The 12,397-nt window shown below is 41.5% G+C and overlaps 1 protein-coding gene across 1 annotated transcript in view; it reads right to left on the minus strand.

The window, feature by feature from the left end:
• Positions 1–12,397, minus strand: part of aldh1l2 (aldehyde dehydrogenase 1 family, member L2) — a 146,803-nt gene that overhangs the window by 63,510 nt on the left and 70,896 nt on the right. The window contains exons 9-15 of the mRNA XM_068058744.1: positions 4,357–4,448; positions 4,010–4,157; positions 3,163–3,282; positions 2,821–2,948; positions 1,131–1,281; positions 630–700; positions 393–498 (exon numbers count right to left, since the gene is read on the minus strand). Of these exons, the coding sequence (XP_067914845.1) occupies positions 393–498; positions 630–700; positions 1,131–1,281; positions 2,821–2,948; positions 3,163–3,282; positions 4,010–4,157; positions 4,357–4,448 (816 nt within the window). The remainder of the gene's footprint in view (positions 1–392; positions 499–629; positions 701–1,130; positions 1,282–2,820; positions 2,949–3,162; positions 3,283–4,009; positions 4,158–4,356; positions 4,449–12,397) is intronic.

Consider the following 12,397-nt stretch of genomic DNA (forward strand, 5'->3'; position numbering starts at 1 on the left):
CTCGATTTTTTAAAAATCTGCATTTCAGTGTTACTGACCATAAGCAGAGAAAGATGCCACAGTTTTCAAAGTTCTCTTCCCTTCTCCCTAAAGACCCAGAGGTTATTTTCCTCAAAGACACATTTACATGGCAGAAGGGACATTAAAACTTGACTTAGCCAAGTAAGTTAAAGTGTTATTTCTGCTTCCTACGGTTCCTCACACGGTGAGTCATGGATTTGCCAGGTCATTAGGGAAGGTGAGATTTAACCTCGCCTCCATTTGGAGAGCGAGCATTTCCAGCTATTGTCATGTAGATGTTTCAGGGCTATTTAGATAGCATTATAAGCAGAGACTGGACAAGTTAACCCCTAAAAAGGGGTTATTAACAGTGTAAGTTTGTGTTGAGTTACCTGTGCTGGTTTTAGTACTAACGTGTTGCCGGCAGCCAGACACGCTGCACTCTTCCATGCCAGCATCATGAGTGGGTAGTTCCAGGGAATAACAATCGCACAAACACTGGAAAACATCAATAATCAGCTGTCACATCCAACCTGATCATTGCTCTGGTCAAACATTCTCCCTTAAAACATATTTTACATTTCCAGGCTATTTACCAAAGTATTTGACAAATGAATTCACCATCTTACCCCAGTGGTTCCTTCTTTGTATATGTTAAATTACGATTGGGACGTGCTTGATTAATGGGGATTGTAGAACCCTAAAGGACATCAAAATTACTCAGATTAAATTTTAGTCTGGAACCTACTTTTTAATAAAATAACCAAGTCAGATTTCAAGCTCTTTAAGTGAAGCGCTACATAATGAGGAGTGGTAATCCATGTGTGATCAGGAGAGTTAAACTAGTTGGGATAGTGGCATATGACAAGTCAGAAGCAACATAAACACTCTCATAATTTGTCCTGGAATGTCTCTTTGCTCTTGGACTTTATCACACACCACTTATTCGTGAAAACAAACCTTCAGCTCTCCCGAGAACTAATGGATCCAATTTAGAAGGAATGTGTTCAGAAAGCATACTTTAAAAAAAAAGAGAAATGGAATGGCTTAGAACCACTGCAGTTAGCATTCATTGTTTCCATTCTTATAACAAGCGAATGGAAGGTCCAAGGGGTGCATTAGGTCTGTACCTGGATCTTGTCACACCATCCTGCAAAGTATCTGAATGTTTGAATGGACATTCCAACGTGTGTTTTCAGAGCAAGTGTATACACAGCACCCGAATCAATGGCCTCAATGGTGGCAAGTTCTTCCTGATGCTCCTCCATCAGATCTGCAAGTCTACAGTTGAACAAAGTAAGCACAGGAACACAAAAACTTAGAAACAGGAGGAAGCTATATATCTCAGGAGGATGCAGGTGTGCAGCCTGTGATTCCCCACAGTGTTATAGGATGCTCTCTCAACAAGCAAAGAATCATCCCACCCTTTCCAGTATTAAAATATTGTAATTTCCTGTGGGGCGTAATCGGAAAGTTACACACCAAATTTCGCCCATTCAGTCCCCATTTTGCTGATATGAATTTAAACCCAAATTTCCAACCAATCTCATTATTACAAACAGGAATGTATAAATCTGTATAAGCAATCAGAACCCGGGGAAAGCACAAACTTGCACCGTATATGCCTTCTTAAATTATGAAAATGGAAGTGACAAGCTATCAAACTATCATTTATCCACATTAACCACAGCAGATTGAAGAACATGCAATCATGGAAGCTTTTCAATTTTCCATGTGATTCATTCTGAAACCATGAAAATAGTTTCTAAGACAGTGGTTCTCAAACTGGGGTCCACTGACCCCTGGGGTCCGTAGAGAATTTCCAGGAATTCGCAAAATAATGTGAAACTGCCTACCGAGCACTTCAGCGAATGAGCGGCAGCCGGAGACACACCTCATGTGAGCTGGGAGACAGGAGCTGAGTGCAGCCACAACATGTGCAGGCTGTCTCACCTCGAAGGGGAGCACATAAGGATAGACAGACTCTGCAGTGAGGAGCAGGCATGCCCATCTCACTAATATCTATAAGTAAAAACTCGTTTTCTTAAAGGCATTATTAAAACAATCTTTACACGTAGCACTTTCATATTCTGAGTGTTATATAAGTTAGGTGGCGGTGGGGGGGAGGGTTCTGTGATTACTAACCCATTTAAAAAGTCGTCCTTCAACCAAAGAAGTTTGAAAACCACTGTTCTCAAATACCGAGCAGGTCTCGGTGAGGAAAAATAAAAACCATTGCTCAAACAATTGCAATAAAAGACCAGAAAAATTATGATACCCTGCTGTGCTTCTGGGGGCAATTTTAACATCTATTCTGAGCCAGTGCAAATACAAGAAATTTGTGTGCGGCTCTTTAGCTTGGAGGTGAAACCATTAGAATTACCCAAATTGCATTTGGGGCAGGGATCAATGAACAGATGTAAAAGAGCAAGGAAACTGAAGCATAACATAACTTTACATGCATAACATTAGTGCCCAAATTTCCTTGATCTTCTACTCTGGGTATTTACTGTACACCCTGATTGTGGGTGTCTCTGGGTGCAAACACACACAAAATTACACCCATTTTCTGAACAAATATTTCTTGCAGAGCTAAATATAAAATAAATTTTCAAGTTAACAACTGCAAGCATGTTATCGAACAGACACAGCACCATGCATGGGAACGTACATTATCCAGCAGCTCAATCTTGTTTGCCAGTGTTTTTCATAGCAAGAGTCAGCTATTGAAGTGAGGGTGATAACTAGTCAGCAAATTGAATAACTTACAGTGCATATTCTTACATATTGTAAGTAATGGGAATTTCAGAAAGCCCTTACTGGTACAACAATCTCCCTCTGTCTCTTGCATTCATCTTTCCCCACTGTCCATTTTCAAACGCATCTTTCGCTGCTGCCACAGCTTTATCAACATCGGCAACTGTTGAATATGACACCTCACAGATCACCTGCCGAACAGACCAATGAATTTACTAATTCACTAGACTGGTATGCCTGTACATTTACAGACCATTACAAATCACAAGTATCACATTTATGCTAGTTATATGGCTGTCACTATCAGTTACTTATAGGACAAGGAATATAACAACATTGTCCTCGATAAAGATGCCAGTTTATTTTGTCATATGGATGAGCTTCACTTAAGGATTGGTCACTCACAGAGCCATCGGTGGGATTGATAGTGTTGTATGTCTTTCCATCTTCTGAATTTGTAAACCTGCCATCGATGAAGCACTGGTGTGGCATTTTCACAGTCATGTCATTTACATCCATCGTAACCTTAAAATTAGAACCCAATGTTGTAAGTTATCATAAAGACCTTCACCCAGAACTGCCATGAATGACTCATTTCATTATCTTTCAGAATTCTGGAGTACAATCACAAATGATTAACAAACTAAACAACACGGCGGCACAGTGGCGCAGTGGTTAGCACCGCAGCCTCACAGCTCCAGCGACCCGGGTTCGATTCTGGGTACTGCCTGTGTGGAGTTTGCAAGTTCTCCCTGTGTCTGCGTGGGTTTCCTCCGGGTGCTCCAGTTTCCTCCCACATGCCAAAGACTTGCAGGTTGATAGGTAAATTGGCCAATATAAATTGCCCCTAGTATAGGTAGGTGGTAGGGAAATATAGGGACAGGTGGGGATGTGATAAGAATATGGAATTAGTATAGGATTAGTATAAATGGGTGGTTGATGGTCGGCACAGACTCGGTGGGCCGAAGGGCCTGTTTCAGTGCTGTATCTCTAAACTAAACTAAACAGTTTGAAAATTCAATGTCGAAGGCCTTTTAAACAATGTAGTCCCCATGAAAACTGCAACTATAAAATGGTTCAAAGATGTCTTTATTCTAAGAACTGCAGACAGACTAATGTCTCAGGTCACTGGTGACTGGAATGGGACCTGCAAGGTAGAAGTATAATGATAGCTATCCCTCAGTACTTGGTATATCAGAGGACGGAAAACCGGTCAGTCTACTGATCACTGAACTGACGTTGAGCTACTTACATAATCCACCTCCAGTTTCTCCTCTTCATCCTCTCCCCTCAGTTTTCTCACAACCATTTGGATGAAATCCTCAAACTTTGTTGCCATGTAAACATCTTCATTCTGCAGCTGCAGGCCAGTGCATTTCTGTTTGATTTCTTCAACCAGCCTAAACATATACCAATGTTTTTAATTATGCTGAACTCATTTTATATAGTATTTCAGGATAAAAATGTTTTCTCTAAAGAACTTTGTGACATTTGTAAATGGAATTGGATATTGTGTCAGCATCTCAGTGAGAGGGTGAAGTGCTGTGTCCTCCATGTAGCTCCATACAAACACACAAAGCTTAAAAAGAAAAGAATTACCTGACCACGTCCATGGAAGCTGCTCCAGATTTGAAGAAATCTGTGGCATCCTCAATGGCATCAACATTGCTCAGAATTGATTTCCAGATGGCCTGAAACACAATAAAAATAAAATAAACAAGCATCAGAACATAAGTGAACACCTTCCATTCTCAAAAAATGCTGCAGTGAGACCCATACATGAGTGTGCCAGGATGTGTCAATTTTGGGTAATACTGGGTTGACATTTTTTAGCCCCCCCACTCACATTGCTAATTCCAGTCGGGCAACTGGTCCCAAATACAACTGGTAGTCTGTAATGATTTCCTTCAGTCCCTGATATACATAACCTACTATCCATACAATCTGATTCTCCCAAGACTTAGGCTAATAGCTGTTACTCAAGGATTTTATTTGAAAAATCAAACAATAATACAGCATAGAGGAAGCCATTTGGCCTATCATGGCTGTGCCTGCTCTTTGATAGAGCTATCAAATAGTCCCAATCCCATGCTCCTTCCCCATAACCCTGCAAATTTTTCCTTTCCAAGTATTTATCCAATTCATTTTTGAAAGTTATTATTGAATCTGCTTCCACCAGCTTTTCAGGCATTGCATTCCAGATTACAACAACTCGCTGCATACAAATATTTTTCCTCATCTCCCCTCTGGTTGCAAATTACTTTAAACCTGCGCCCTATGGTTACCGAGACTCCTGCTAGTGGAAACACTTTCTCCCTAACTACTGTATCAAAACCCTTCATAATTTTAAACACCTCTATTAAAATCGCCCCATAACCTTCTCTGCTCTAAGGAGAACAATGCAAGCTTCTTTTTTTGTCTCCACATAACGGAAATCCCTGATCCAATTCTAAGAAATTGCCTCTGGACCTTCACCAAGGCCTTGACATCCTTCCTAAAGTGTTGTGGCCAGAACTGGATATGATTTTCCAGCTCAGATCTAAACAGCGTTTTATAAAGTTTTGGTACAACTTCCTTGTTTTTGCACTCCACATCTCTGCTTAGAAAGCCATTATGTTTTCTCAAATGGCCTTCTCCACTTGTCCTGCCACGTTCAAAGATTTCTGTACATACATCACCCCACCACCCCCCCAGGTGTCTCTGTTCCAGCACTTCCTTTAAAATTGTACTATTTAGTTTATATTAAAGAGACATTCCACTCTCAACCAACTGGTCATTTGCCTCATTGCTGTAAACCGATTTTAGAATTTGGCTGCTGCAATTGTCTAATGAACAGTTACTGTCCTTCATCCAGTAGTTTGCTGTACATGAAGTGCTTTGAGACATTTGAGTGATGCGCCAAAGTTATATAGAAATGAACTTGTTATTTTCTTTTTTAGTGATCACTCACACTTGGGACCACCAATCAATCACTTGTGCAGAGCACTGGAATCATACAGTGCCTGACCATGGGCTCAGGGCTATCAATCACATACTAACTCTGAGACTAAACAACAATTGTATTTATATAGTACTTGTAACAAAGAAAAAATGTTCTAAGGAAGAATAAAAATAAACCAAGGAGAGAACTAACTAGATTCAATATAAAGTTAAAAAAAAAGTAATGGTGAAAATAATGAGATTAAAGATAGACAAATCCCCAAGACCCAGTCAATTTCATTGCAGGTTAGTAAAAGGTGAAAAATTGTTGATGCGTTAGTCATGATCTTTCAAAACTCTCTTGATTCAGGAATTGTCCCCATGGATTGGGAAACTGCTGATATCACTGTATTATTTAAGAAGGGTAGGAGAGATAAACCAGGAAATTATAAGCCTGTTAGTCTAATGTTTGTTGTGAGAAAGTTACCGGAATCTGCTTTTAGGAACAGAGTGACTGAGTATTTGAACAAATATGAACTGATCTGAGCCAGCATGGATTAATAAAAGGTCAATAAAATGTCAAACAAATTGAGTCGAATTTTTTTCAGAAGGTCACTAACATGATGAATAAGGGAGTGTCTATGAATATTATTTATATGGACTTCCACAAGGCATTTAACAAAACTGAGGGCGCTTGAAATTATAGGCAACCTATTGGCTTGGATAGGGAATTGGTTAGAAGGTAGGAGAGGGAGAAACTGGATAACGGGCATGTTAAAAAATACTAAAAGCACTGTCAGCACGAGCCAGGTCAGTATTATAGTAAGTCAATTAATAATGAGTGTCAGAACAGAGCAGGTCTAGAGGCATTAACTAAAATTAATAGTTGAAACAAGGTACTAATTAGATTCCAAAAGAGGGAATAGAGAGTTTTTTATATCATGATGGGCAGCGAAGACCTGTTGCTTGCAATTCCTGCACCATGTGGGAACTTCAGGGCACTTCACGTGTCTTGGGGGACCACACATACAGAAGGTGTCTCCAGCTGCTTGAGTTCAAGCTCAGGATTGTGGGGCAGCTGCAGTCACTGTGGAGCATCAGGAAGGATGACAGTTTCCTGGATCGTACGTTCCAGGAGGCAATCACCCCACGACAGTAAGAGTTCAGGATAGTACAAGGGTGGCCGTCCGGAAGAGTAGTAAAAAACTGGAGTCTTCGAGGTTTACGCCACTCAAACCGGTACTCAGCTTTGGAAACTGCTGGGAGTGAAGACACCTTGCAGGAGTGCAGTCCACACCAAGGCACTAATGGGAACGTGACTGCACAGGAAGGGGCTGCAAAGAGTAGCAACGTAGTCATTATAGGAGATTTCATAGTTAGGAAGACAGACAGGTATTTCTGAAACAGTCATAGTGAGCCCCGCATTGTGTGTTGCCTCCCTGGTGCTAGGGATAAGAACATAATGGAGAAGGTGCAGAATATTCTGCAGGGGGAAGAGATTGATCCAGAAGTTGTGGTACATGTCAGTACCAACAGAGAGACAGCACAAGTATTCAAGTCCTACAGTCAAATTTTCAGGAGCTGGGGAGGAAGTTAAAAAGGATCTTGAAGGTAGTAATCTCTGGATTACTCCCAATGCCATGCGCTAGTGAGAGTAGAAATATGAAGATAAGGAGGATCAATGCGTGGCTTGAGGCATGGTGCAGGAGGGAGGGCTTCAGATACTAGGGGCATTGGGACCAGTTCTGGGGCAGGGACACATATTCAAAAGGGACAGGTTGCACCTCAACAGGACTGGGAGCAACGTTGTCGTGGGGAGCTTCACTAGTTCCAATGAAACAGGCAGGAGGATGGGCACCAGTATACAGACGTAGAATAAGGTGCATAAAAGAGTAAGAGTGTTGACAGCACTAGAAAAGGAAGTAGTACCATAATAGATAGGAGCAGACTGAGATGGATGACAAGGAATACAAAGACAGGTTCAGAATCCATGTATGTAACTGCAGTAAGTGTGGTTAATAGGATTGGTCAGCTACAAGCACAAATAACCATGTGGGACTATGATGTAGTGGCAATAACCGAAACATGGCTTAAAAATAGCGAGGACTGGATGCTTAATATTCCAGAATGCACAGTGTTCAGAAAAGATAGGGAAAGAAAAAATGGAGGTGGGGTAGCAGTACTGATTTGGGAAGACATTGTAGTATTGGTAAGAAGGGAAATCACAGATATATGCAAGAACTATAGAGTGGTGATATTGGGGGATTTTAATTCCCCAAATATTGATTAAGATAATGTTACAGTAAAGGGTAAGGAGGACTGTAGGGTTAGTATAAATGGGTGGTTGTTGGTCGGCACAGACTCGGTGGGCTGAAGGACCTGTTTCAGTGCTGTATCTCTAAATAAATAAAATAAATAAATAAATGTGTTCGGGAGAACTTCCTTGACTAATATGTTCTTGGTCCAACTAGGAAGGAGGCATTGCTGGATCTGGTGCTGGAGGAGGTGGACCAATTAAACCAAGTGTCTGTGGGGAAACACCTGGCTAAGAGTGACCATCGTATCAAAGAACAAAGAACAGTACAGCACAGGAACAGACCATTCGGCCCTCCAAGCCTGCGCCGATCTTGATGCCTGCCTAAACTAAAACCTTCTGCACTTCCGGGGTCCGTATCCCTCTATTCCCTTCCTATTCATATATTTGTCAAGATGTCTCTTAAACGTCGCTATCATATCTGCATCCACCACCTCCCCTGGCAGCAAGTTCCAGGCACTCACCACCCTCTGTGTAAAAAACTTGCCTCGCACAGCCCCTCTAAACTTTGCCCCTCGCACCTTAAACCTATGTCCCCTCGTAACTGACTCTTCCACCCTGGGAAAAAGCTTCTGACTATCCACTCTGTCCATGTCGCTCATAACTTTGTAAACCTCTATCATGTCGCCCCTCCACCTCATACAATTTAGATTAATAATGGAGAAAAGAGCAAGGAACAATCTAAAGAAGAACTTCAATGGGATGAGAGGGGATCTAGCCAGGGTAAAATGGAACCAAAGATTGACAGGAAAAACTGTAATGGAACAATGGGTGATCATTAAGGAAGAGATGTTCCAGGTACAGGCTAGATACATTCCAACAAGGGTGAAAGGGAACCAAAGCCAAGACTCCTTGGATGACCAGGGAGATAGAGAAGGTGGATGAAGAAAAGCTGTTCCCATTAGCTAATGGTACCAGAACTAGGGGACTCAGATGTAAGATTTTCGTCAAGAGATGCAGGGGGCTGTGAGGAAGGACTTTTTTTTATGTAGCATGTGGTAATGACCTGGTGCCCGCTGCCTATGAGGGTGGTGGAAGCGGAGATGATCAGTGATTTCAAAAGGAAATTGGATGGGTACTTAAGGGAAATAAACTTGCAGGGTGACAGAGAGCTGGGATGGACTCGATGTGCCAAATGGTCTCCTTCTGTGCCATAATGACTCCGTCAGTCTATGTAATTAAATTGGCAGCATGTGACTGGTGCTGTCCTCTAGGGATTTGTACTTGAGCCGCAGCTTTTCATTACATTAATAAATGGCTTGGATTAAGGAATATAGAGACCCATATATCCAAATTTACCAATGACGCTAAATTAGGTGGCACATTTAATAGTGTAGCTGGGAGCAGAAAGTTGCAAAGGGACATTGAATAATTAATTTTAAAAAACAAGAAATGCTGGAAATACTCAGCAGGTCTGGCAGCATCTGTGGAGAGAAGCAGAGTTAACGTTTCAGAACTTCTGAAGAAGGGTCACTGACCTGAAACGTTAACTCTGCTTCTCTCTCCACAGATGCTGCCAGACCTGCTGAGTATTTCCAGCATTTTTTGTTTTTATTTCAGATTTCCAGCATCCGCAGTATTTTGCTTTTATTGAATAATTAAGTGATGGGCAAAACTGTAGCAGATAGAGTTCAATGTAGAAGCGTGTGAGGTCATCGACTTAGAACCTAAGATAGGTAGATCAGAGTATTTTCAACGAGAAGCTAGAAACTATGGAGGAGCAGAGAGATTCAGGGTCCAAGTACAGAAATCACGAAAAGCTACTGTACAGGTACAAAGAAATAGAATGTTGCCCTTTATCTCAAAAGGGCTAGAATACAAAAGAGTGGAAATTATGTTACAGTTATATAAAGCACTGGTTAGACCCCATCTGGAATAATGCAGTCAATTCTGAGTACTGCACCTCAGGAAGTGTAGGGGGTGCAGTGAGATTCACCAAAATAATAATAGAGCCAAAAGGATTAAATGACAATAGGTTGCAAAGATCAGGCTTGTATTCCCTCGAGTATAGAAGATTAAGAGATGACCTAATTTGGATGCTTAAGATGATTAAATGTTTTCATCAGGAAGATAGAGAGAAATTATTCCCTCTGGTGTAAAACAAGGGGGCATAATCTTAAAGTTAGAGCTAGGGGTGATGTCAGGAAACACTTCTTCACACAAACAGGAGGGGAAATCTGGAACTCTCTCCCCCAGAAAGCTGCTGAGACTGGGGTCAATTGAAAACTTCAAAACTGAAACAGATTTTTGGTGGGCAAAGATATTCAGCATTATGGAACCCAGGTGAGTAGATGGAGTTAAGTTACAGATCACAATCACCCATGAAGGATGGAACAGGCTTGAGGGACTGAATGGCCGACTCCTGTTCTGATGTTCCACAGGTGTTTCACTGAGTCATAATCAAATGGATGGAGGATGAACCAAAGTAACAGATGTTAGGAGATGTAAAGAAGTGGATTTTTATGGCAGGTCTCAAAGGAGGAGAGGGGTTGAGAAGTTTAGGGCCGAGCCGGTTGAAGGCACAGTCGCCAATTGTGGGGCAAACTCAGCAACAGTGAAGGAATGGCTTTGTCCTAGATGGTGTCGAGCTTCGAGTTCTGCTGGACATCCGAACATACAAATCAAGAGCAAGAGTAGGCCACTCGGCCCTTCGAGCCTGCTCCGCCATTTAACAAGATTATGGCTGATCTGATCGTAACCACAATTCCACATTGCCACCTAACCCCAATAACCTTTCACCCCCTTGCATATCAAGAATCTAGCTGCCTCTGCCTTTAAAATATTCAAAGACTCTGTTTCCATCGCCTTTTGAAGAGAGTTCAAAAGACTCATGACCCTCAGAGAAAAAATTTCTTCTCATCTCTGTCTTAAATGGGCGACCCCTTATTTTTAAACAGTGACCCCCTAGTTCCACAAGGAGAAACATCCTTTCCACAATCACTTTGTCAAGACCCTTCAGAATCTTATATGTTTCAATCAAGTTGCCTCTGACTCTCCTAAACTCCAGCAGATACAAGCCTAGCCTGTCCAATCTTTCCTCATAAGACAATGCATCCATTCCAGGTATTTGTCTAGTAAACCTTCTCTGAACTGCTGCCAACACATTTACATCCTTCCTTAAATAAGGAGACCAGTACTGTACACAGTACTCCAGATGTGGTCTCACCAATGCCCTGTATAACAAAAGCATCACCTCTCTACTTTTGCATTCAATTCCCCTCGCAATAAACTATAACATTCTATTAGCTTTCCTAATTACTTACTGTACCTGCATACTAACCTTTTGCGATTCATGCACTAGGACACCCAGATCCCTCTGCATCTCAGAGCTCTGCAATCTCTCACCATTTAGATAATATGCTTCTTTTTTATTCTTCCTGCCAAAATGGACAATTTCACATTTTCCCACATTGTACTCCATTTGCCAGGACTTTGCCCACTCACTTAACCTATTTATCTCCCTTTGTAGCCCCCTTATGTCCTCTTCACAACTCACTTTCCTACCTATCTTTGTGTCATCAGCAAATTTAGCAACCATACCTTCAGTCCCTTTATCCAAGTCATTTATATAAATTGTAAAAAGTTGAGGCCCCAGCACAGATCCCCGTGGCACACCACTCGTTACATCTTGCCAACCAAAAAATGACCCATTTATGCCTATTCTGCATCCTGTTAGCTATCCAATCTTCTATCCACGCCAATATGTTACCCCCCACACCATGAGTTTTTATTTTCCACAATGAACTTTGATGTGGTACCTTATCAAATGCCTTCTGGAAATCTAAGTACAGTACATCCTCTGGTTCCCTTTTATTCACAGCACATGTTATTTCTTCAAAGAGCTCCAATAAATTGGTTAAACATGATTTCCCTTTCGCAAAACCATGTTGACTCTGCCTGATTACCTTGAATTTTTCAAAGTGCCCTGCTATAATGTCTTTAATTATAGCTTCTAACATTTTCCCTATGACAGATGTTAAGCTAACTGGCCTGTAATTTCCTGCTTTCTGTCTCCGTCCCTTTTTGAATAAAAGAGTTACATTCGCTATTTTCCAATCTCATGGAAACTTCCCCAAATCTAGGAAATTTTGGAAAATTAAAACTAACACATCAACTATCTCACTAGCCACTTCTTTTAAGACCCTAGGAGATCAAGTCCATCAGGACCTGGGACACGTCAGCCCGCAGCTCCAACAATTTGCTCAGTACCACTTCCCTGGTGATTGTAATTTTCTTGAGTTCCTTCCCCCCTTCCTTTTTCTGATTTACAGCTATTTCTGGGCTGTTACTTGTATCCACTATTGTGACGACTGATGCAAAATACCTGCTCAATTCATCTGCCATCTCCTTATTTTCCATTATTAATTCCCCAGACTCACTAGGGTGGCGCAGTGGTTAGCACCGCAG

The sequence above is a fragment of the Heterodontus francisci genome, chromosome 27, assembly GCF_036365525.1.
Source record: "Heterodontus francisci isolate sHetFra1 chromosome 27, sHetFra1.hap1, whole genome shotgun sequence".
Lineage (NCBI taxonomy): Eukaryota > Metazoa > Chordata > Chondrichthyes > Heterodontiformes > Heterodontidae > Heterodontus > Heterodontus francisci.